Raw genomic sequence first — 25,749 nt, forward strand, 5'->3', positions numbered from 1 at the left:
AGCTGCAGTATGGACCCCCCATGACGAGTTGCACAAGTTACCAAGGGACAAGGTGGATCGAGTCAGGTCGCAGAGTTAAAAGCCATGCTGCTGGCTTTGGATATCACCGCGTGAGAGAAGTGGACAAGGCTCTATCTCTACACTGACTCGTAGCTGGTAGCTAATGCTCTGTGGCGATTGCTGGAGAAAGGCCAACTGGCAGTGCAGAGGGAAACCCATCTGGGCCGCTGAGATTTGGCAGGACATCGCCGGTCAGGTAGAGGCTGACTGTGAAAGTCCGACATGTGGATGCACACGTATTCAAGAGTCGGGCTAATGAAGAGCATTGTAACAATGAGCAGGTGGACCGAGCTGCCAAGGTGAAAGTATCATGAGTGGATCTGGACTGGCAGCACAGGGAGAATTATTTCTAGCTCGTTGGGCCCATGATGCCTCTGGTCATCAGGGACAAGATGCAACATACTGATGGGCCCGTGACCAAGGGGTGGACTTAACCATGGACAGCATCTCACAGGTCATCCACAGCTGCAAGACCTGCACTGCAATCAAACTGTCCAAGCAGGTGAAGCCTCTGTGGTACGGTGGACAGTGGTCGAAGTATAGGTATAGGGAAGCCTGGCAAATTGACTACGTCACCCTTCCCCAAACCCGTCAAGGCAAGCACTGTGTTCTGACCACGGTAGAAGCAACCACTGGATGGGCTCAAGACCTACCCTGTGCCTCATGCTACTGCCTAGAACACCATCTTGGGCCTGGAAAAGCAAGTCCTGTGGAGACATGGCAACCCCAAAAGAACTGAGTTGGACAATGGGACTCATTTCAAGAATAGCCTCATAGACACCTGGGCTAGGGAACATGGCATTGAGTGGGTGTACCACATTCCCCACCATGCACCAGCCACCGGGAAAGTTGAATAGTGCAATGGCCTGCTTAAAACCACCTTGAAGGCACTGGGTGGGGAGACCTTCAAAAACTGGGAGCTGCATTTGGCAAAGGCCACTGGCTGGTCAACAGCCAAGGCTCCATTAATCAAGCTGGTCCTGCCTAGTCAGAATCCCTGTATACTTTAGATGGAGATAAAGTCCCTGTGGTACATATGAGAGGTATGTTAGGAAAGACTGCTTGGATTAGTCTCACTTCAGGCAAAAGCAAACGCAGAGGTGGGACTGTTTTTGCTCAAGGACCTGATTACAATTGGTGGCTAATGCAGAAAGATCAGGAAACCCCTTGTGTACTTTAAGGGGACATAATTCTGGGTGGGAACTGTCTCTAATGTTTCATTGTATACATATGTATGAATATAAAGAAGTATATTTGGGCATGGTGTAGATGCTGTAGAATAAGGGGTGGATAATGTCGAGGTTGCAGGAGAAAGTACCAGTATGGGTGTAGCCAAACCATGTATTCTATACCCATCTACACTATTCCTGATGAAGTGTTAATGGTGGGCCATTTGTAACAGCTGTGAGCTGGGTAGTGTTCTCTTTGTCTTCACAAAGTGACAACTACACCCAGCCTAAGGGGGGTCATCTCTGCCAATGGGTCATCAAGGACTCCCCAAAATGTCCTATGACTCACAGGATTACATTGTTCCACTGTGAAACTCCCTGCCCTGAGGGAGGGACTGAACATTCCTGCCTGGACTTGGAGGGTATAGAATCTGGGGGTTTGGGGACTTGGACACAGCCACCATCACTGGACATCCAGAGAAGGACCAGACCTTTTCACAGGACCACTGCTTTTGACAAGACCACATCCATCACTCCAATGGGACTGCAACCACCGTTTAATTGGGACTGCTACCGCCACCCTGACCAACAGGATGTCAGGTTGTACTCTGGAGGTTTTAAGCCAGACTTTCTGTATTCACTGCATTTATTATAATCTTTCTATTAAATTGTAACTCTGACTTGAAATCTCTTGCAAGGTATTTGTGTGGGGGTTAATTTCTCCAGCTAGTTTACCTTCAAACCAGCACAGGTTCACATACAGGGGAGAGACAAAAGCTGAACTTTTGTACAGTAAAAAGGCATCGTTTGAAACCTTTTTCCTCTCACCCTTTTTGGGCGCTTCACTGATTCAATCGAGAGATTAGAGGCTCAATTCTGAAAAGACACTCAGGGTACCCATCCCACGGCTCTCCTCTAAGAGACCTCAAATCATACCACAAGGGTTGGAACCACAGTAGCTGGCAGGACACAGCCCTGCCCAAACCACCAGCTGGTTGAAATTCAAATCACACATATACATATATATATAAAATACATATATATATATGCACACATAGAGATGTATATAAAAAGCTGGAATCATCGCTGTGAGTGATACAAAGGAAATACATGATACAAATCAAATGAAAAAATAAATATACTCTGTGCAAAGGTGGCATCTTGCAGGTCAAGCACTTTTTTTTGAAGCTCTTTGTAAATAAGGCAAAAACATTGTTTTCTGTATCACTTTTTCTCTTTCACCCACCAAACAGCTGCCACACCCACTGCTCCCTCCTCCTGGTCAGACTCCTAAGTACAGAGTGTAGGCTCTACATCACCATCCTTTACGCTACAATAACTGTTAACAGTTTGGTTTATTCAAAAAATGTAGAACTATTTAGAAAAAACACGGACATAAGGAACACTTCTACTTTTGTCCAGTGGTTCCCTGGAGTCTGACAACGTGGTCTCCCGCTGGGCACACTCACAGAAGTCCATTTTTATAATTCCATAGAAGGAGTTCACCGGCAAAGAGTTACATTGGATCTAGACTGTGCATACTAGAGCTGCAAAGAGGTCCAGTGTCAACAAGTCTCTTCAGTTTTTCTAAGAATGAGAAGCCAGGGGACTCCCTCCCTCTGGAAGCTTACCATATATGGGATTCACAGTGTGTCATTTTGATAACCCCCACGCCTCCACCCAGCCGCCGGTAGTTCATCCCGCCGTACAACCTATGGAGACAACATTCCAGCGTCACACACTGGATCACATCCTCCATGAGGACACCAACCCTTTGGAGCACACTTGGGAGGTGCCATGGGGACTGAACCAGGCCACGTAAGCACAACTAGACCATTATTAATGCCTGCTGAAAGTGGGCTGTGAAGAAGAAGTTGTGTAGCACCCATCTCACACACTTCAGAAGTTAACAGCTGTATTTGCTCATGCCTTTCTCTCTCAGAACAGAAACTGCTGCTTTTTTGTAGATGCTAAAAAAGCTGGCAGAGAAATTTTCCTACTTTTTACAGCTGCTTGTGAAAGTCTCCTTTCTCACACAAGCTAGCTGAAAACAGTGTAGACGGTTTTGTAAACCAAGACTTTATCTCACAGGTGCAAACTTGTTATGCACAGTCCTGTTTTCCACACTGGGAAAAATATTTTGAAATGAGTGTCGTACCCGTTCAGCCAATCACTCTGGGAGGTGGATGGTCAAGCACCCAATAATATTATACCACTCTTGCAAACAAAGCTATATAAACGAGTCTGTAATTAATTAAATAATCCCATTCTATCCTGTACTTGACTTCTGTGTCGTTCATCTTGCCGTCCCTGCGGACAACAGCGACACTTGTTTTGACACCAAATTTCTGTTACTCAAATAAATACTTCCTTCTCCCTCTCTGGTAATGTGCAAGATAGAAAAATACTTTGTAGGCTGTAGCTGACCTTAGGCTACATTTTGGGTAACACATGACTAGGCTTAGTCCTCACAATTCAACTAATTTAATTTATATTTCTAAACCCCTACATTCAGCTGATACAACCAAGATATAACACATCCCAAGCACCATCTGTTGACTGCAGTGGTGTCTGCATTTCATAGGGATATTGGATCCCTACATACTCCAGCTGCACATTCCCCTCTGTGCCACTGGAGTCTGCTGGCAGAAATAGGAGAAGCAAGTTCTCCAAACAGCTTCTACCAGTGCGATTTGTTAAAGCCAAATTGCGTCGGAATAGTTTCTCAGTCAAGCTGCACAAATAAAAAATATCTTCATGGGGCAAGAAACAAAAGAAAGGGAAGACCACAGAAGCTGGTCAGCTGTATTGAATTCAGTGGAGAAAAAAACCACAAGCTAACAATACTTTGAATAATCTCCCAAACTGTATGAATGTCTGCCAGGCAGTAACTCCTAACTCTGGACATCCCATTACTGTCACAGGGATTAGCTGAAACCATTGCACTTAGGAATCTGATGTATGTACTATTCTCTACTCAGCTGGTTTCCTCAGCAGTTCAAAAGATGCTGTGGATCCATAGCTCACCAAAGAAGGTGAGCTATGCTGCTCATGACAGCTTTTTTTATCAGTGAAGGGTTAAACTACTACTATCACTAGTAAGAATAAGGACATTAATTTCTTTCTATTCCCCTTGCCAGATGACCACAGAAGCAAGAATAGCCATAGGAGCTTGATACTTTATGCTAATTACATTTGGGAATAAATACACAAGCAATTGTTTTTAAGTATAGTTATGACTAGAAAGGCTATTTTCCCTCTTTCTTTTCTGCTCAGTATATATTTTGATCAGCAATTTCATATTATTTGTCTCAGCTTGGACATTCTTCCAGTGGCTGAATCTTGCTGATTTTAAGGGGATAACATCATATGCTTGAAGTGTTTCAGCTCTGCCAAAAGGATTCAGGAATCATTGCCTCAGCTTGAAATCAAGCAGTGAACAGGCCAAATTCTACATGGTGGCTGTGAGTTCCTTCTGCTAAGGACAAGCTCAGTTTTATTGGGAAGCAGGAGAGACTCAGCCCAAAAAGAACAGAAGTGGAATACTGAGATATTTTTCAAGATGTGATTCTTTCTTATACTTTCATGCAAGGCAACAAGCCACAAAGTGAGCACTGTGATGATTCTACCCTACCCAAGTTCTCTGTTATGGTGTGTACCACATTCCTAATTTGCCTGGGACAGCTCCAGCTAGATTCCACTATTTGATTGTCTCCCAAATTCAAATTACCTCCATGTGTTAGCATCTGGATCAAACACCTCAATGGTCTTCAGGTACGTTGTGCCATCAAAGCCCCCCACTGCCATTAGCTGTCCATTCACCACGGCCAGGCCAACCTGCAAAACAGCCATCAGACAGTAGCTACTTAGCTGGGATGTCCTGAAAAAAAGGGTTATAATGAAAACGTTAATAAAAGGATTTAATAACCATGTTTGGTGAACGGCAGTCTGCAGGAGAGGGTTGGGGTTTTTTTTCTTTAGGGCATGGCACAAATAAAATACCCTAAAAAATGAACCATGGAAGGTTAAATATGTATCTCAGAATAGAGAATTACCTTATTGCCAGCTAGAAGAAGTAGAACCATTTGAATGATGATAAATACATGAGAATCTAAACCTTTTTCATACAAAAACTTATGCTCTGGACTGAAATTCTTACCCAAGTGTGACATGTATGCACCAGAATATCTACCAGCCCACAATATTTGGCTAAAGTAGCAGAACCACAGGTAAGCCCCTGGTCCCAAACCTCTCAGGCTGGGGCTTGGACCATCTGTAAGCACCTTGGCCTCCAGACTTTCTATTTAGCCTTTCTGCAGAAGCACAAAAACATTGGAACATCAAAACCATGATCATTTCCAGTGGTAAACATGGAGTATAACAGAGAAAAGTGAAGGTACACAATGTAAAATTGTCCTTGTTTTGGCTTTGAGGAAATCGGAAGATGCAGAAGAGCTGCAGATACAGCTGCATGTGTTTAGCAGTTTCTACAGAAAGCAAATACAGAAATAGCTTATAAAAGGTCAATGTCTAATCAGAAACTAAAGTGGACAGTGTTGGACAGCATACTCTGTGCTCGGAGAACGGAAATAAATACGTGCTCTCTGCCTCCAAAACCAGTAGTTGCTCAAACTGCGATTCATACTTGCCTCACCAGACACTGAAACACTAACACAGATAGAATTAATCCTCTCTTCACTACATAATCTAATATCCAATGATAAACATTCATATAATTTGCATCTGTCCAAACATCATGACACCTGAAAACACTGTAGTAATCTGCTGTTCACAAGAAACCACCACGATCAGCAGTTGATGGGAACACGCTGCCACTCACAGGATTCACTGAGGAGCGGTAACAGCCTAAGTGAAAGCCCAGGAACCCTGTTCCCACACACACCTCAAGGCAATGTTTGCTGGAAATATGTATCTAAACACACACCCAGTTTCCCAGCTTTTTCCTCTGAGCAAGTGGGTGTTTTCACCTCCAAATTCATCCAGAGAGATCCAGGTACTAATTTTGATAGCATTCTTTAATGGTATCTCACACCAAATACGGCTATGTCACCTAAAAGCTCCTTTGCTTCAGGCTTAGTTGACTGCATGTAAGAGGCCAAAAATATTTAAAAACACTCTCAAATGACTCATTTCCCCATCCTAAACACCTGTCTGTGGCATGGCTTGACTATCTCTTCATCCTCTACTCTCCAGTCGTGCTGGAGAGTTTTTGCAAACTTTTTTCCCTCACAGTAAAGACGTGAAGATGCAGAGAAAGCAGGAGAGCCTTATGAGGAGACTGACACTTCATCCTGTGCTCTCCCCACAACAAAACTGACACTGCCCTGTGGCCTAACCACAAGACTGCAATGACACCCTGCCCTGTGCTTTCCCCACAAGCAGACTGACACTCCACCCTGTGCTCTCCCCACATGGTGATGCGTGGCATGGACAAGCCCATCAAGCTCCACTCACTCCACTCCGCCGGGACGTCATGGCGACCACGGGAGACCACTGGTTGGTGCGTGGGTTGTACCTCTCAGCACTGCTGAGCTCTGTGGTGTCATCCCTGCCTCCCACAGCATAGATCATGTCCTGGTACACGGCACAGCCCAGATGCTTTCTCCTCGTGCCCATGGGGGCAATCGTGTGCCAGCGGTTCTCCTGGGGGTTGTAGCGTTCCACTGTAGAGGAAAGGAAGGTCTTTGGTCAACAGGGTTGGCAGGCAGTGGGTACAGCACTTTTGAACCCAACTACCACACACCAAAAATGCCATGACCCTGTTTGCTCTCTCTATCCTTCTAAAGAACTCTTGCTAGTCTCTCTCCTGTCTTCAGCCCTACACAATCAATCACATTCAGATCTACACTCAAGAGGGAGCTGGCAATGCTACAAATTGACCTGCAGCAGTTTTACCTTTGGCACTTTCCTTCCTACAGCAGAAAATGGCTGCTGCAGGAATTTAAAAAAAAAAAAAAAAAAAAAAGTGTTTGCAACTGCTATGCAAACAATCAAAGCCTCATATTCAGGACATACTGCCAAACACAGCACTGAGAAAGTAAAAATATGACACGCAACCAGGTAATAGGGGCTCACAAACCTGGAGAGTGAATTATTGTACGGCAAAACAATATTTAAAGAAGCAAAAATCTCCACAAACTGATCACTAAGATATTCAACAGCCATCTGGGGACATGAAGGGCTCCCCAGTACCAGGACGAGCGCTGACTGGGATTAAGGGACAGCAAAAGGCATACCAGTATTGAGAGGAGATGTTCCATCAGAGCCTCCCACAGCATAGAGGAAGCCTCCCAGCACAGCCACCGCCACTCCCAGGCGCCTGGTGCTCATGGAAGCCACTCGAGTCCATTTGTTTTCTTTCGGATCATACCTGACAAAATAATAAACACCAGAGCTTGTTGAAGTGCTGACATCTTCACAAAGGGGCAGGAATACTGACTTTATTCTCTCCAAACAAAAATCCCTGTAAGATTTGTACAGTTCCTATCTTCTCTCCAGCTTGTCTGCATCAGCTGCACCCTCTAAGAGACCTTCTTTCTCACTGTGCCCCACTTTTTTTTTTTCTTTTTGTAATTAAAAAGTACCTTTCCACGATGTTGAGACAAGAGACACCATCTTGGCCACCCACAGCATAGAGGTAACCTCCAAGAACTGCTACCCCAACACTGGTCCTGCAGGTGCTGGTGGGAGCCACATCACTGCTCCACTGATTGGTCTTTGGATCATACCTGGAAAAACACACCAAACAGCACAAATTACCTGCCTAGGTCTGCTTCAGACTCTCCCATGCTTGGGAGCTACTAAGGCTGTGAAACTTGCCTATCCTGAGCTTCAACTGCAACACAGCTCTTTTTAAGTTGGATAAAAGCCCTGAAGTGATATAATGCATCCAGTACATGTTACTCCAGGTATGTTCAAACTGCAGGTTGGAATGAATCAAGCTGAAGATCAAAGGCTCAGGTTCCTGAGAGAGACTGGCTGGCATGTGGTAACTTGCAGCAAAGAGCAGCAGCCAGAGTTAACTCTGCTCTGTTCCCTGCAGTTCATACAGGAACTCAGCCAGCACTGGGACCCACACTTCCAGATAAAATATGAAGGAACCAAATGGACTTGGGAATCCAGAGACAAAGAAATACGTGCATAGCAAGGAAGTGCAGGACATGGGAGATATAAGGCTAGGCTCATAATTTGTGAAGTTGGAAGCATTCAAGGAGAGAGGTGGGAAGAAGGGGAGTCTTGAGATGGGAGGAGGTATTTGTACAGCTCATTGGATTTGTTACAGGGCCAGGATTTAGAGCAGTAGGAGAGCTTGAGTCATGTGGCTTTCAGGCATGGGAATTGCCCTATGCAGCTCCCAGAAACAGGAAGCTTGGTAAAACTTGTTTGACTTTAATCTTTCACATGCCTAAAACTGACCTATTTTCCTTCTTCTAATGTTCCTTAATTCTCCAGTTGCCACTTCACAATAAAATTCCAGGATCTTTCCCTCAGCATCTAAGAAACGCTCACTGTAACCTCACCTTCCTCAACAACGCTAAAAACAAACCCGCAATTGCAAAGAAGGTTAACCAGGATCACCACTCCTCCCACCAATTACATCCAGACCCATCTCCTAGAGATTCCTTCCTTATACCAGAGGCTTTGGCTCGTCCCATTAAGCTCGGGATAAAGTGACACAAAGTGTTTTGCACCAGCGGTGTGCAAGGGAGGAGGAAATGAGAACACACTCGGCAAAATGAACTCATTCCTAAGAGGCTGCACCCAGGTTTAAACATTCAGAGCTAAAGTTCTGCACAGGGGCCTTATGGAGACCTACCTTTCTACACTGTTAAGGTAAGAGGAGCCATCATGGCCTCCCACAGCATAGAGGAGGTCATCCAGGACGCTGACCCCGACGCCACAGCGCCTCTTGCTCATGGAAGCCACCATCCTCCACTCGTTAGTTTGGGGGTCATAGCGCTCCACGCTGGAAATCGCGTCCCCGCTGCACCAGCCCCCCACTACAGCCAAACACAAAAAACAGGGTCACAAAAATACTCACCAAGCTCACATACTGTGTGTGCTCCTGGCACAAATCACTCTTGCAGCCTTAACCCATCTCTAAGTCAGTCCTTCTGAGGTTTGTAATTACAAAACAGAATGAGATTTTCAAGAGCGTTAACTGAAGTTTGGAAATACTGTGGCATACACAGCACCAAAGAAATCACGCAAGTAGGGAAGTGTAAGTTAATTCAAACTTTCAAATATTAATGCACAGGTCACATCAGAAATAGGTTGTGAATACTGGCTTTATGGGAACACCACCACCACAAAATCCTGCCTGGAGTCTCCTGGCCTAAGCTGGCGGGAAAAATACATAGAATCAGAACATCCTGATTTGGAAGGATCAAAGTCCAGCTCCTGGCCCTGCATAGCAAAGCCCCAAGAATCCCACCATGTGCCTGCGAGTATTGTCCAAATGCTTCTTGAGCTCTGTCAGGCTTGGTGCTGTGACCACTGCCCTGGGGAGTCAGTTCCAATGCCAGATTCTGCTCTGGTTGAAGAGCCTTTACCTAATATCCAACTTAAGCCTCCCTGACACAGCTTCAGGCCATTCCCTCAGGTTCTATTGCTGGTTACCAGAGAGCCGAGATCAGTGTCAGCCCCTCCTCTCCCCCTCACAAGGAAGTTGTAAACTGTGATGAGCTCTCCTCTCAGTCTCTTCTTCAGGCAGAACAGACCAAGTGACCTCAGCCACTCCTCATATGACCCTCTAGACCCTCCACCATCTCCTGCTGACACCACACACACACCTGCAGAAACACACACCTGCAAAGAGTACCTCTCCACAGCGGATGGGTTTGCGTGGCCTTGTTCGCGGTCCCTGCATCAGTGGCCGCTCTTGGGGCAGCAGCAGGTAGTTTTTGGCTTCATCCACCAGATCCCTATGCAAGACAGGAAAATACTAACCCTCAGAGCTCAGTCTCAGGAGAAGGGGCGAATCAGAACTGATGGGAAGAGCAACCAGCACTAGTCATGCACCTCAGGTATTCACAAGTCACATGAGAACAGCATAAACAGCTCCAGTTAAACGTAGACTGACACCTAAATAGTCATCAGTTTACAAGCCACTGACACAGTGACAGAAGCAAATCAGTACCAGTATTTGGCCAGAGTTAATAACAGATACAGCTTGCTATAAAAAGACTGATAAAAAAAACTGTGACAAGAGATTTGTCAGGCTTACTGTGCAGAAAAGAAACACCCAATCTGCCTCAATCTAAAACTTAACAGTCAGTGATTTTGCCTCACAACAGAACAGGAGTTGGAAAGCACACAAATACGTAATACACACATGACCAACAGATGGAGATAGTACCCTTCTGATGAAAATTTTCTCCATCAGTTCTGGCCAGCTCACACTGTCCATCCATTCATTACTTGCCACCTGGACTAATTCTAATACTCCAAACCCTTGAATAAAACAAAAAAGAACAAAAAAGTCCTCCTTCCCTCTATGAATGTGGAATTCCCCCAGCATGAATGCTTATTCAGGAAGAGAACAATTTAGCCTATGCCCTGAACTTCTTTACAATATGCACAAGATAAATCATGTGCTTTGTGGATGATACAGAACTCTGTAGAACCAGAAGGTTGAGACTCATATCATAAGAGGAGAAAATGATAACTTCCCTGAGTTATCCGTGTGGGAAAGAGCAGACTCTAATCCCAGACTCCAATTCAGTTATCAAAGTGCAGACATTCTACACAGAAAAGCTACTTTAGATCCCACTGAGATCACCATGAAAGACATGCAAGAGCTAACCTACAATAAAAAGCCATGACTAGATGGGGAAAAAAAAAGGCAAAATGAAAAACAATACACTGAAAGGTTTTTTACCAACAGTCAAACTGCACACTCAAAGTTTGCTATTACACTGAAAACTTGAAAGAACAAAACCACTTCCAGGGCATGCCAGTGACTATTATGCAAATAGAAAACAAGTGTTCTTGCTTCTCCTATCCTCCCAGTTGCCAAAGATGAAATTGTGAGGCATCACCCATTTACCAGTGACAAATGAGCACAGTTTCAGAGGACAACATTATCTAATTCTGTAGATGGCTGAGGAGATTTACCTGCATTCCTCATCGCTCTTAATGAGTGGATCAGAACCCACTGTACCCACAAGAAACTTGGGACTCAGCAGGGGCAGACGGACATGCTGCAGGACCTAAAACACAAACCAAAACATCTATGGTAAACCACAGACACCCACAGAGATGCAGGCAGCCAAATGGAAAACAATAGAATTTTAGTTAAATGCAGCTTGTCTCACAGCACATTTGTCTTTTCAATATCCCAGTTTAGATACCCAGAAGAAAATCAGTCTTTGAAAAGGGACAATCTACTGGCTCTACTAACAGCTGAAAACAAGGTCACAGCTGGAAACCTTTAGAAAATTACAGATGTCAACACATCTGCCAGAACACTAATTAAGTTAGTGGTTTTATCAACCACTTAGCTCTCTTAAACCTGAGTGGTATTGCAGAGTAAATGAACAATAAGAAACAACATGTCTTTCACAAGGGTTTAGAACTGTTATAAAAGCATAAAAGCTGCCTGGAGAAGAGCAGGTTTTTCCAGTTTGGTTTGCTTACTTAAAACCATCTTCAAAAGCTTTCCAGTAAATAAAGTTGCATTTAATGTCTCTTTCCACAGCAGAAACACTGAGGCAGGCAGACGCTCACCTCTTTTGATCAGCCAGCCTGAGACTTCAGAGGCTTTGGGGCTGACAGCTTTGTCAGAATGGGTTCTGCTCTGTGAAATGCCTTGGCTTCGATGAAGCATCACATTCCAGCAAAACCATTCTGACAAGCTCCACTGTAACATCATGAGAGCTGAGGCACAAATCAAGCAGCAGAGCTTAAAGAAGCACTGCAAAGCAAGACAAGCTTTTTCTTCTCCACTGTGGTTTTGATACGACTCTCAAAGCGGTGCAGGCAAGCTTGTCTGGACAGACTGCTTGAGTGAGCTCGTTTGGCAAGTCCTACCTGGGAACAATCCAACAAAGCCCCTAATGAAGGCTGTGGCCAGTGCAGCTTCCAGCCTAGATGAAGGGACGGTGCAAGCCACCTAGTACAGGTGGGAGTCAGAGAGAATTTTGGTGGCTTTACACCATTCAGAAGTGCTGTGGCACCACCCTACCATCCCTCATTCTTCTCCCTGGATAACCCCCTGGATAAAGCAGCCTGTGGCCAAGATTACCTGTGACAGCTGGGGTCTTCTCTCCTGAATGCTGTATTTCACCCAGGCCATCACAGCGTTGAACACTTGCTCTTCACTGCGCACGTTTAACTCATCACTGGATATGATGTCTATGAGCTGGTTGGCAGGAAGCAGCATGAACTCCTCACTCTCCATCACCTGGGAAAGGCAGAGGAAAAAGGAAGAGAGTAAGGACAAAATATCAGAGCCACACACCACTCCAGCACTTCATGGACTGACCCAGTAAAAAGCCAAATCCCCGTCAGTTCCAACACCAACACACATGAAGGGTTTGCTGCACGGGGCAGAGTGCAGCCCCCAGCAACACAACAAGACATTTCTAGATGGGCATGCAAGTGACAGGGAATTTTACACCCTTTAACTTTTAAAGGGTTAAACCACAAAAGACACTGATCAGGTTTCAAAATTCAGGAAAAACAAAGCCTTTCTTTAAAATCAGTCTCCTCATTTGCTGTGTCTAATACATAAAGCAGAAATAAAACTGCAATAAATCCATGACTAAAAAGCAGCACTGGAGTACAGAGATTCACAAGGAAACCAAAACAGACCACCGAAATAAGAGTCTCAAACAAGTTAACAGAGGCATTGCAGAGAAAACAAAGCCTGATTTGTGGCAGAACAGAAAATATTTCAGGAGATTCATCTGATCCTGCCTCTTTCATTTGCTCTAAATATACACATGAAGTATGCAATAGTCAAGATGAACTAAAGAGGGAATCAGAGCCTCCAGAGCCCCTAAGGACTGATCTCTTGTGAAAGTCAAGCCACTGACAAAAACATTAATTCCTTCAAGGCATCCAAGACAGCAATCAAGTTTCTCAGGACACCTTGGCTGCTGCTGGAGGACTTCTCACACAGCATGAGGCAGTCAGACTGCCCTGGGAGCTCACACACCACCACAGCTCCTGCACAGACACCAGTTAAGATGGGAAGGGTGCAAGAATCAAAATTTAAACTTAAGAAATGGCCTGACTGATAACTGCCAGCTCACCTTCCCTACAAGCATCCCCAGTCTGTAGCCTGCAATTTCCAAAAGGTTGAGGGACAGAAAATAACTGAATGTTGGCTTATCCTTATCATCTGCGACCACATTAGAATTCCATGACTTATTTCATGATTTGCTGCATAAATTAAAGAAAAACACTCTTTGACATGATCATCTCAACAGCAGTCAGCTATGCAGTCCTTTAAATTACCTGAAGAAGTTATTTAAGAGCACTGAACAAATATGTAGGGATTGCAAAGTTATTGACAACAGAAAATACTGTTAAAAAATAACAGAGCAGATAATGAGATCAGTTACCAGACTTGGTTCTTGGGTCCCCTGAGCTTTCAGGGACAGTAAAGGCCACAACAAGGTTGGCCCACACACCCCTTCAGCCTTCAAGTAGGAACTGGGTTGGTCATTAAAGATCTTCACCAGTTTTTTTCCATAGTTGCCCTCCCTCCTACAAAGACAAGCTTATGCGTAAGCTTTAGTCTGACAGTTTACAAATGCAGCTGCAGAGCCTGAAAACAGTTGTGGAAATTCCTGAGTTAAAGATGCTCATCCAGTCTCTCCCTTTGACCCTCAGGACACCCAGTTGAACTGATGGCCTCACAAAATTCAAAGCACTCGAAGTACCTCTTTAAACCAAATTATTACTACTATGCAACTTGGTAGTTTACATGGTAAAACAAACCATTATTTAAAATCCTTTGGCTTATTTTGGCTTAATTATCAGGACACTCCTAATTAACCGACTAATATTAATGAACTATTTGACTGACTTGCTAAGCAGACAAGAATTGGCTGGATTTCATTTCCTCTGCAGCATTCCTGTACATCAGTGCTTTTACAAACAGAGAGAATTAATGTCAGACTATACAATGCAGAGTGCAATTTCTGTCTGTTGATAAAAGCACAAGTTATCCACCCATAAATATAATTTTTCCCTTCACACAAATGTCAAGAGACGAAAAAAAAATTAAATACAAACGCTGCTCTTGTACAATAGAGTTGTTAACAGAACCATTTCACATACATGCACAAGATCCACTAGGATTGGGAGGAACGGAAAAAAATGGAAAAACATTTAACCAAGAAGTTAATGCTGTAATGCACCAATACACATAAAAATTATTAGAAGTAGAGGTTAGCACAGCAGAGGACATGGAACAATTCAAACTGCATTCAAAGTAGCTGCATGGGTTGGCCTGGTGCCTACTGCTTAATATTTCATGTTGCCATCCAGGAAATTCCCAGCTCACGTTCCTTTCTGCCAGCTTGGAGGAACGATGACCACACAGCCTCCACACAAGAAGGCAAATTTTTTATCAGTTTTGAACCTCCACAGTGGAGGATGGTTAAATAGACAAGTCCCTGGCTTCCCCCAGGGACCACCAATCCAGTCTCCAGGTAGAAAATATTGTCAGAATGGAATACAATCCCAACCAGCAGCATCACTGACGTCTGCAGAGAAACAGTAGAAGCAAAAGAAGTTATTATTAAGGATGAAGAGCTGCAAAACTTCTGGGACACTGAAATGGACACCAAAACCTGCCCAGGCCAAAGAAATAGTGCTCTAATCTAAGCCTCTGTTTTCCAGAGGCTGTGGTTAAGTTAAGTAAATTATAATTTGCTTCATCTTTGAGAAGGAGTGATCTCTTTTGCCTTCATGTGCTTTAACAGGGATAAGGAAGACAGAAAGCTGTCTTCAAGGTGCTGCAAAAGAAAAGAAGCCCATAGCAAGCAGCTCTTTAACAGTCAGCTGCATGTATTAATGCTAAAACATTTTAAAACAAAACTGTCAGGCTGCTAAAATGTTATTTAGAGGCTTGTAAGCACGCCCTACTCATGTAATAAGATCTAATAACTAGTAAAACAACCAAGCACTGAAAATAAACAACTATCTGGACAGCATCTTGCTCCCTCAAAAAAACCCAGACGCTCAGAGCAAGCACAAAGCACATGAAGTGGCCAGCTAAAATGTAGGGATTTGGGAAACCACCAAGTTCTACAAAAAACAAACTCATCTTAAACAGCAAATTCTATTTGGTTAGAAAAAATGTATTTAATTTCAGCTTATGAGTAAACTGATGATGTGTCCACAGTTAGATACCAAGAATCATCTTCACTGTGTCCAAGAGTCATGTTCTATTGTGTTGCTTTTGCTCAGATTTTAATTAAGTACTACCTGACTGAAACAAATACAATTCTAATCTGCTTCTTGCATGTCAGAAGGGGAAAAAAAAAAAAAAAAAAAAAAAAAAAAAAAAAAAAAAAAAAAAAAAAAAAAGAGACAAGCTGCCATCACTCACAGCACCTCCATACTGCTGCTTCTCTGGGGAAGCTAAATTAGCACCAGGGGTTCCTGGAGTTCCTCCCTTTGGAAAGGATCTCCCTGTGAAGCTGGTGGGAAGAGGAGATTTCTCTGCAGTAGGCTACCTGTTCCAAGGCAGAGCAGAGTGCAGTTTCTGCAAGAGGCAGGAGAAGACTCTCTCTAGCAGGGGACCAGACCTTCACACTGAGCATGCTCCTACATACCTCCCACATAGCAGCTGCTTCCAAAATACACACAAATTCCTGCCCTTCCAAGCAAGGCTCAGGAAAGACATTATTTAAAAGGGTTGAGCTCCTTCCTGCAAGAGTTCAGTCAAGACCCACTCTTCTCTGACTACTGCTCACACAATCCTTAATTATTATGCTGATCCTTCTCTGTACCAGCTGCTGGCATTTTTTCCCCCAAAAATCATCTAGGCAGAATTAACAAAGAATGAGAAACTTGAGTTTATAAAGGTCAGCTACAATATTACACATCTGAATTACTTTCAGACAACTTCTGCTGAATAATAGATGCAAAACCCTAGTTCTGCTACAACAAGGGATTTGAAGACTCCCCTGAGGCAGCCTCATGCTCCCCCAAACACCCGCTTCTCCAATTCCAGAGCTCAGCATTAAATATTTTTGGTTCTACTGATGTGCTGTCCTAACACCTGCCTCCCCTCCAACCACGTAGAATCCAGAATATTTCTGAAAGAGGAGTGGCATGTCATACCATTGTGCAGGCACAACAGATTCAATACCAAATCCAACTGCACCCACAACTTTGCCTCCCACATAGCACTCACCACACATCTTTCAGGGAACAAATGCTGTGGATCATATACAAACCACCAGTAAAACACAGTCCTGCCAGTAACTCTTTCCTCTTTCTTCCCCACATAACATCTGGCACCCATCACTATCAGGGCACAGAGCAGGTGTAAAGGCAGGATTTGGAAAGGACAAAATGAGAGTTGCTCAAAGCTCTCACAGGCCATGTTGACACATTTTACATCCCAATTCCAGCACGCCAGCTTCTCACCTCCTGGAAGTTGTGCTGTGTGAATTTGTCAGCAATCCTCAGCAATTCACGGCAAGAGTGAGTGTCAGCAAAAGCCCGGATGCCCAGGCAATTGGAAGGGTCCAACTGTCTCTTGAGGAACTCACAGCAGGCCTCCTGGATCTCAGCCAGCTGGAGAAGGCAAGCAGCTGGCAACAAGGTCTGGACATTTCCCTCTTCCACAGTGATCTGCGAGGTGTAGGCAAAGTCGATGAGCAGCTCCATGGCCCGTTCATCGATGTCCCTGATCACGACCTCCGTCTGCCGCGACTCCGCCAGCTCCCCAGTGAACATGGCTCGGAAGTAGGGGCTGCAGGCTGACAGGATCACCCTGTGGGCGTAGATCTTCTTGGCCCCCACTACCAGCACCACATCGCAGAGTTCCCGGTGCTTTCGCAGCAGGTTGATGACCTCCAGGGTCTGCCGCGGGTGCTTGTCGGAGATGTAGGGCATGCGCGCGGGCTGCGGCACCCCTTCAGGCAGCTTGTTGGGATCTCCGAGGGTGCAGCGGCTGGTCACGTCCATTCCGGTCTCTCCTGGGCGAGTGCTGGTACACCTGCAGTGCAGGAGATAATAACACAGGACCATGGTCAGGGATCCCACCACCAGCTGCGCTCCAAAGCTCCACAGCTCGCACCTAGCACAAGCAGTGCCTGTAAGTCCATGCTGGGACATGAAAACAAGCACGTGACTGCATGAAAGAGGAATCCATCTCCAACCAAAGCTTGCTTAGAAGTAAACAAATGCCAACTTGCAGCAGGCTTCAATTTATTGCTACTTTTATATGCTTTCTATGACACACAGCCGTAATATCCAGCTACACATGCATATTTATGAGCTGAACCTCACCATAGCCTTGTGTGGTAAAGGCACATTATCCCCATTTCACAGAGTGACTCAAAGCACAGATTAGCTGACTTGCCTGCTGTCATGCACTGGAGTTTTCTTTGACAGAGCTGGAGATGAATTTCCACTGCAAAGAATTCCAGCTCCATGATTTAACCAAACTTCTCTGTTCTTCTACCTACGTTTTTAATGGGGCTACTCATCACTGTAACGTTGGAACACACTAAACTGTCACACAGACTTCAGGAGCTCAAGATGGCCTGCAAACTACCATGAGTATCTTTCAGGTTCACAGAATACCCATTTAATTATCACCTCTTCAGTTATTTTTGAGTTATAGAGGCTCCTAACTCAATCCACCTTCCCTGACACTCCTTCCCAAGGAAGGTTAATCTTCCGCAAGAAAGGCCATACTAAGGACTGAAGAACGCAAGTGAAACCAAACCAAACTGGAAAAAGTAAAAACAATCCAAGTATCCACCACTATCAACCTACCAAAAAAGGAAGAACATAAAGTCAGGAAGGTAACTCTAGAGGCAAAGAATCTCTTAATATGTAAACTAAGTTACTGGCACAGAGAGAAAACATAGTATCTTCACAGTTCCACATGCAATTAAAGAAAAATCAGGAAACTGCTGCCTCTTCCCACATCAAAGGAAAACTATCATTTAGAGCAGTTAAAGCATATTGAGCAAAATATCAGAATACTGATGGTTTATGGCCATCAGAGATGTACTGAAAGACCCAAAACATGCTGTCCACTACCAGTTTTTCCCTGGTGCACTGGCATTTGTGAGCTGTCACTACCTCACTGTTCATACTAAGAGTGAAAAAAAAAAAAGAAGTTTGGCTTTGCCATGGCTCAATGTAATTTGCAGCAGGCTTGAAGGAAAGAATTAGAAAAAAAAAAGACCTCACATCTTTTCCCCTCATTATTATGTCAAATGCATTTTCTAAGCACTGGGAAACCAGTCTCTTTGCAGCAGTTCAAATTATTCACTTGCATCTTAGCCTGTTTTCCCATTCCCTCCACACCATCTCCTTGATGATCATATTCAGATGTTTTAGACCATTACCTCTTCCTCCTATCTTAAGTTACAAAGATCTAGCTGGGGCTCCCCTCTGGGTTTTGCTGCTTCCTACTGCTCAGCTTCTGCACCTTAAATGCTTTGGATTTTTATCCCTACTCCATCTTTTTTACATCCATCACCGTTCTGCTTTCCTGACACCTCTGATAAATCCTTCTGCTGTTACACTGCCTCTCACTCTCCTCCACCCACTCCTGTCCCTCACAACCTAAATTCACCTTTTTGGGGTTTGACAATCATTCTCAAAGCTCTGCCAAGTTCCTCACAAACAATGCATAAACTAAGTTCCCCTTGCAGCAATACACACAAACCACAATTAATGGTACCCCTACAAAAACCTCAAGAAACCTTGGCTGAAGATTAATTTACCTAATTGACTTATTTTCATAGTCCTTAGCAGTCAAGGCCAGCTAGTAAGTAATTTAATCCCTCTAACCAAGAGATGGAGAAAGGTGGTGACAAACATTCCCCTGCAGAGTTTGGCACTTACTAAGCAAGCTAAGTTGATTTTATTGTGCATTAGGTGCTCTGAACTATGTCAAACCAAGCCTTGGAAGGCAAAAAAGAACACAATAAGAGGTCTTTTAAGACACATGCTACTACAATTCTGGACAGTTTGATTTGACAAGGCTGTCAGTCAAAGCACAGAAGAAGTGTTCTTCAAATAAAAACCCATTTCACGTACCTACAGATCAGAAGAGCTGGAGCACATCCACGACAGGACATCCTTTTGGGAAGCACACAACCCCTCTGTGACACCTGTAGGTTTTCCTCAAAGACATCTCTCACTAAAAGCAGCCCTAAAGCAGATCACAGAGTGGCAAGAGTTCTAAGTACAGATAGATTAGATTAAGGATGCCAGAAGGAATACACAATATTCCTCCCAACCTCACCATCCAAGACTCCCTGCCAACACAGGGCAATGGGATGTACCATTTTATGCCATGGGATTACTTAGCCAGATTTAGGCAATAACCCTAGACTTCCCTAGCCAGGGCAGATCAGGATTTTTCTGCCCAAATGAGGCACTGCTGAACACATCTTTAATTCACTGAAAAGGAGTCTGGTTAGCAAGAACTGGAGTCATTCCTGCATTGTTCCCATCAGCATTTATCGGAGAGCCTGCATCGTACCTAGCCTCCTTCCTCCTGGAGAGAAAGTGCTAGTTAATGATTAAAGAAGACTGAATGGATGGGAAAAAGAGTAACAACCAAACGAGCATTCCTGATTCACACAAAACTTATCTCTGGGTGATGCAGAAGCCAGTGATCAATTGGCTTAGGAATTTCCACCCAGATGCTTGATGTGAAGCTTGGTGGGTTGCTGCTACACACAGGCACAGAAGTGTGAATTTAAAGGACATGTCTGATGGCTTGTGTCTCCATGAGGATCATGATTCCACTGCATTATGTGTGCATTATGCATATATATGCATAGAGAATGAAGTGATGAGTCAGTAGCTTAGAGGTGTGAAATACAGAAGGCAGCACTTGATTCTCACATGGCAGGGGAGCTGCCTCCCCCCACACAGAGCTCAGAGCTGCTCCTGAATACCCAGGGTGATTAAGGAGGGCTGAGGATCCAGAGGAAATGTGTATGCTCAGATAAAACATTCACACCCAGCTATGCAGATATTCCAGGATTAGCTTCCATCAAAATGCAGGGCTGGGGAAATCAGCAAATACAATGGGATTAAGAAAGGACTGACAAAGGATCAGTTTTTGTATCACAAGGCTGAGAAGTACAAATGGGAACACAGGCAGTCTGCAACACTAAGTCAGCTTAATAAACAGGCTGCTCCGCCTCCATTTTATTCTGCTGTGCCAGTGCCCAAAACTCCATTCATTAACAAGGGCATCTATGAGACATCCATCCTTACAGCAGCTCCTTCCAAAGTTCAAAAAAAATACCTAGTAACACACACCTAAGGAAAATTCTCTCCCATAGAGCTGTCATAGGGCACCTTAACTTTCAAATCTGCATTTTTTTAAGATAATGTGTGTTTTAGCACAGGTTTACAAACAAAAAGCTTTAACACAGCTTAGCAGAAAACAACAGGCTGACCCAAGGCTTACGAAACACAAGTCTCAGGCTAAACACATCAACTGAAATCCTAGAATCATATATTGCTGGAGTGGATTTCATTAGCAAGAGATTTTAGTAGCAAATAAAAATAGCAAACCAAATTGGTAGTGATTTCTGCCAATGCCTTGATTTGAAATTAAGAAATATTTCCTATACTCATTATAGACCTGCAAGAACAAGGGCCATTGATTTGGCCCAGCCTTTGGCAACAGAAGTCACCACCACAACATGCCAACCAAGTAAATGGAAATGCTTTACTGTGGCAATCAGCACTCTAGGAATTAAGTTACTAAAAGTCTGATTATCAGGAAAAATACCGCTGATTAATTTTCTTGCCTAGCAAGCAAGGTTTCAGTAAGCTTTCTCAACAGTTACGCAAACAAGCAGATAAACCTGACAAATACTATTTTACACAAAAGGAAAACAGCAAGGATCTGGTGTATTTGCCCCTATTTACATTGTTTAGTTTGATTTTCACTGACCAAGCCCAGAAAACTCAGTTTCACCCATGAGGATGCCCATACCCTGAAAGAAGAAGTCATCACTGGAGTTTTCCAAAATCATCCTGAGCCTTTTGTAGTTTGTTTTGGGCAAGAGGTATGTCCAAGTAGTTGGATAAGCTCCCGAGCTCACTATCAGGATCTGAAGCCTCCTTCCTCTGGCGGGGTCTGGCTGCTCAAGCCTGCTCTGATACAGCAGTGCTGTAACCTGGGAAAAGGCTGCCAGGAAAAGCCGGGTGAGAAAGAACTGAGAGAGCTTTCCCAATTTGTTTGGGAGCTGCTCAAGCCCTCATGCCTGAGCTATGTTAAAGACATGTCTGCACCTGACTGTGCACCCACCGATTCTGAGCTGACTTCCCTGCTTCCTTCCTCACCCCTACAGACCTGCTGAAGAGTACAGGACTCCTGACTGGCCCCGGCCATCAGATCTTCTCTGCCCTCCTTGTCTGGGTGCTGTGAGACCATGCTCTTCACTGAGAGGTCCCTGCTGCCTTGTTTTTCCCTTCAGCAAAGCCACATCCTCTTGCTTCTCCCTGACAGTGAGCAAGAACAGCCTGCCCCAACTACCCCTTCATTCCTAATGCAGAGTAAATCCTGTTTGCAGCAGGATACAGCAATGTGTGTTCCCTACTATAATCTTGACAGGAATAGCTGGAATTCCTTGTCTGTTCAAGCTGTTCCTCCTCCCCTCTGAATGCTGTACACATTTGATACCATCTCACCCTGTTTATTAACCCACTACTGGCCAAGCCCCACTCCCCTCTTTGTGCAGGACCTACCACAACCCTCACGTGGGGTGGTAAATTGGCTTCAGAACCCTGAGTAAAAGGATAAAAGAAAGTGCTCTGCTATCTGCTTAGCTAGAGCTCATAGGAAGATCTGTGTCCAAAATCCAACCAGGAACCTTTTATCATTTTCTTCTAAGACAGGCAATAGGAGAACAAACAAAAAAATTTAACAACCCACACTGAGGGCCTTAAAACAGGCAAGTGTATTCAAGAACTGAAGTCCACAGCGCACAGCAGAGATGTGCTTGTCAGGCTAGGCTGCAGCAATAATAAAAAACCTCTACTTCTTCAGCTCTGTGCTGCTGCCCACCACTAAAACTAAAACTGTCTGAGTGGCAGAGAGAACTTCCACAATACCAAGTCCAAGGCCACAAACCCACAAACAGACACACTAACTCCAGCATGTGAATTCTCTGCCTCAGTGCAACACACAGAAAACAGCAGGCATGGAAACGAGTTTAGAACCTCAATTTCCCCACTAGAAACACAAAAAGTAGGGAAGAAACAAGAACACAAGCCAAGCTACTCACCAATTTTACGTCATTTTGCAAAAACATCTTGATAAATGGAGCACAACATCAAAACCTGAAAAGCTGTCAGTTTATGTTGGTTAAGATTTAAACAACTTCCACTGAAGAAGACTATGGTGAAAGAGAGCTCATCTGCTAATTAATCCATCTTGGAGAAAAAGGAATTCACTGTAAAAGTCACATACAGCTCCTCATTGACCAAACGACATTTCTTATCTTGGCAAAAATGCAGCACAACACCCGGGCTAAGTGATGCCCCTATCATGTCCCAGGTTTACTCATTCCTGAACTGCAGCAGCAGCACCAGCCTTTTTTGCTGCGCTTGAGAAGTTCATTTAATTAAAACAACATCGTGCCATTCTTCAAGGGTTTACACAGAAGCCAGGCTAATGGTTTGTGTAGCCAAAAATGCTCTATATATTCATCTATGGTTAAAAGCCTTGCCTTGTCTTACACGAGTGTTTTACAGAATTACCCACAATAAAGTTTTCCTACTTTCAACATCCCAAAGAGCACAAACAGACCAATCATTCAGAGATTAAGAACTTCAGGCAACTTCGCTTCCACACAGCCTGTATCATGTACAGAAATATATCTGCTGCTAAATTTTGCCGTGGGATTGCCATCAAACAGGGAAAATTAACAAGAACTAGCAGGAAACCCTGTTTGCAAACCTGTCATCGTGCTGAATTACTGTTTTATTACTGAAAACCTTTTCTCTATATGAGATAGAATGTTTTTGACACAACCCCAGCAAGAACTCCCCTGAATTATACTTCAGCTGTCTTCAGCTCATTAGAACGAGGCAGCTGGCATCCATAATTAGAAAAGGAAATCTCCTTTTCACCCAAAACCTCACCAAATGTCTTTCTTTAAGGGAAAAATATTGCCCCTTGGAAATCAAGTTTAAATTTATTCTCGGGCAGTCTATTTTACACAGTTTGAATACCTAAGTAATTAAATATTGAATTTTAAATATGACAGTAAATGGGGGAAGTGGAAAAGGGGATGGAGAATTACAGTAACTTATCTTCCATACTCTTCCTGAAAGACATCTGGTCTTGTAAATATTGAAAACTAAATACATTTAAGAAAGGACTAAAGGGGAATGATTTATTTCCCAATTCCCCATAACCAGGCTTTTTAAAAAAAAATCCAAAAGCACACAACATTTTACAGTCCAGGCACGTACAAAACCAACTCATATGATTTATCCTATTTGGGGAAGAGAAGAACAATTGTTTTTGTGTCTTACCTGCGCATTGGCTTTCCGTCCATGCACTGTGAAGAGAAACCTTCACCCTACACTTCAAGACCTGATCCAAGAGAAAAAAAAAAAGAGAAAAAAAGGTGATTTCTAAAGCAAGAGAACCTTCTTTCCCTTCTTCAGTCTCCCTCTAAGAGAACAGAGCTGCCCACAACCACGTACTAATATGCCGTCAAGCTCTTACCCAGTTATAAATTCACAGCCCAGATTAACAACACCTGGATTGCAGAGGATAAAGCAGAAGAAAACAACAACATTAAAAATATTTTCACCACAGCTGCACAAAGATTCTTTAGCAAACAGAACACACACACTATAAAGTTAGCAAACTGCCTGCCTCCCTGAATCCTTAAAACTATTCTATCAAAGGAAAAAATATCTGAAGTAACAGGGTGCTCACTCTAGCTCCTTGCTTGGAGCCACAAGGTATCTCTCCCTCCCACATTTAGCAGAGATTTAAGGCAGGCTGGCACCTAATAAACAGCACAGCACTGCTCAACAGCTACACTGCAGAGCCAGAATTTGATAGAAGATAAAACTTCTGTCTGGAAATTGAAGATAACTGTGCCCCAGAGGTAAGAGGGATGCTAATAGTGCTACTACATCTGCAAAGATGAACGATGCTGCCTGATGCTCACCACACTTCCACTCCAAATATTCATTTTCTGAGAGTAGTAACAGCTGCAAACTGCACAGGCCTTTCACAGTCAACCACTAAATTCTAATTCTAATGTAAATTAACCCTTTTTACAAGGGCATTGCTTGCCTAAATTTCACTTTCGATAGCTATTCACTTAGGATTACATTTAATTCATTTAATTTAATTATTCAAAGCAATAAGCCTAACTTTTTGTAAAAAAAAAAAAAAATCTATTAAAAGAACAGAAAGGTGTTCTGCTTCCACGCTGATAGTCACAGGCTTCTACCCCTCCAGAAATGGAGTGAGAAACGGGAAACCACTGAACTATGGGAAAAGCAATGACCAAATGAGAATGAAGTAAACCTTAAAATAAACACGCGCAGCATTTAAAAGAGAAAAAAATTAAATTTAGGAAGAATAAGATCATTTTTGGAAGACTGTCAGATGGGAGCCCTGCATCCAACATGAAGCAAAATATTTTTGGCACAATTTAAATTAAACTACAGAACGGTTATAGCTCTATTTGGCTACGTGAAGAAGAACCTTATTTTACATGCAACACTCTGTAGGAGCATTATCCCAGACACACAAGTGGAGCAGTTCGCCAGTTAATGAAGAATAAGCTCAGACTTGCTGTCTGCCACACTTGCAAATTGCTCAGATTCACAGCTCCCTGCAAATAAAGAAAGGCAATTTCTCCCGGTTAGGGCACCGCATACCAATTCCAGTGCGAGCTCCAGCTGCCCAGCATGCTCCCGGGAAACCGCGCATCCCCGCATCCCGCCGCGGGGACCGCCAGCTGTCCCGCTGCAAGCCAGTAGCACGGAGCAGCCCCTCGGAGCACTTTGCACATGCAAGGGAACGTGGACAAGGCTATTCTTAGCCCCTTGATTGCATCAGATTTAATCCCCTTAAACCCACATTAAAAGCCGGGGAGGGGGGGAACACACACACACATCCACAGACACAAAATAAAGACATTTAAGCCGCGGTGCTCCGCGCTGTCCGCGGGGCAGCAACAGGCTGAGGCACGGCTCTCCCGGCAAAGCGTGGCCCTGGAGCCCGCGGCACAACTCGGCTCTCCCAGCGGCAGCTCCTGCGGGACGGGCACCGCTCCCCTTCTCA

The 25,749-nt window shown here is 44.0% G+C and overlaps 1 protein-coding gene across 7 annotated transcripts in view; it reads right to left on the minus strand.

The window, feature by feature from the left end:
• Positions 1-25,743, minus strand: part of KLHL20 (kelch like family member 20) — a 31,442-nt gene extending 5,699 nt beyond the window's left edge. Inside the window, exons 1-16 of one of the 7 annotated variants that reach the window (XM_017729634.1) lie at positions 25,178-25,743; positions 24,169-24,202; positions 23,973-24,033; positions 22,718-22,780; positions 21,424-21,618; positions 19,500-19,614; positions 16,863-17,436; positions 12,496-12,654; positions 11,367-11,461; positions 10,059-10,174; positions 9,067-9,250; positions 7,835-7,978; positions 7,487-7,620; positions 6,705-6,913; positions 4,960-5,066; positions 2,861-2,941 (exon numbers count right to left, since the gene is read on the minus strand). In XM_017729634.1, the coding sequence (XP_017585123.1) occupies positions 2,861-2,941; positions 4,960-5,066; positions 6,705-6,913; positions 7,487-7,620; positions 7,835-7,978; positions 9,067-9,250; positions 10,059-10,174; positions 11,367-11,461; positions 12,496-12,654; positions 16,863-17,436; positions 19,500-19,614; positions 21,424-21,463 (1,958 nt within the window). In that variant the 5' untranslated portion in view covers positions 21,464-21,618; positions 22,718-22,780; positions 23,973-24,033; positions 24,169-24,202; positions 25,178-25,743. Of the gene's footprint in view, positions 1-1,964; positions 2,942-4,959; positions 5,067-6,704; positions 6,914-7,486; positions 7,621-7,834; positions 7,979-9,066; positions 9,251-10,058; positions 10,175-11,366; positions 11,462-12,495; positions 12,655-16,862; positions 17,437-19,499; positions 19,615-21,423; positions 21,619-22,717; positions 22,781-23,972; positions 24,034-24,168 lie in introns of those variants that run through there. The other 6 variants (XM_017729633.1, XR_001860428.1, XM_017729632.1 and 3 more) reach the window with 6 other exon arrangements.
• Between the last annotated feature and the right edge of the window lie 6 nt (positions 25,744-25,749).

This window comes from Corvus brachyrhynchos, unplaced genomic scaffold (genome assembly GCF_000691975.1).
Source record: "Corvus brachyrhynchos isolate BGI_N302 unplaced genomic scaffold, ASM69197v1 scaffold101, whole genome shotgun sequence".
Taxonomy (NCBI): Eukaryota; Metazoa; Chordata; class Aves; order Passeriformes; family Corvidae; genus Corvus; species Corvus brachyrhynchos.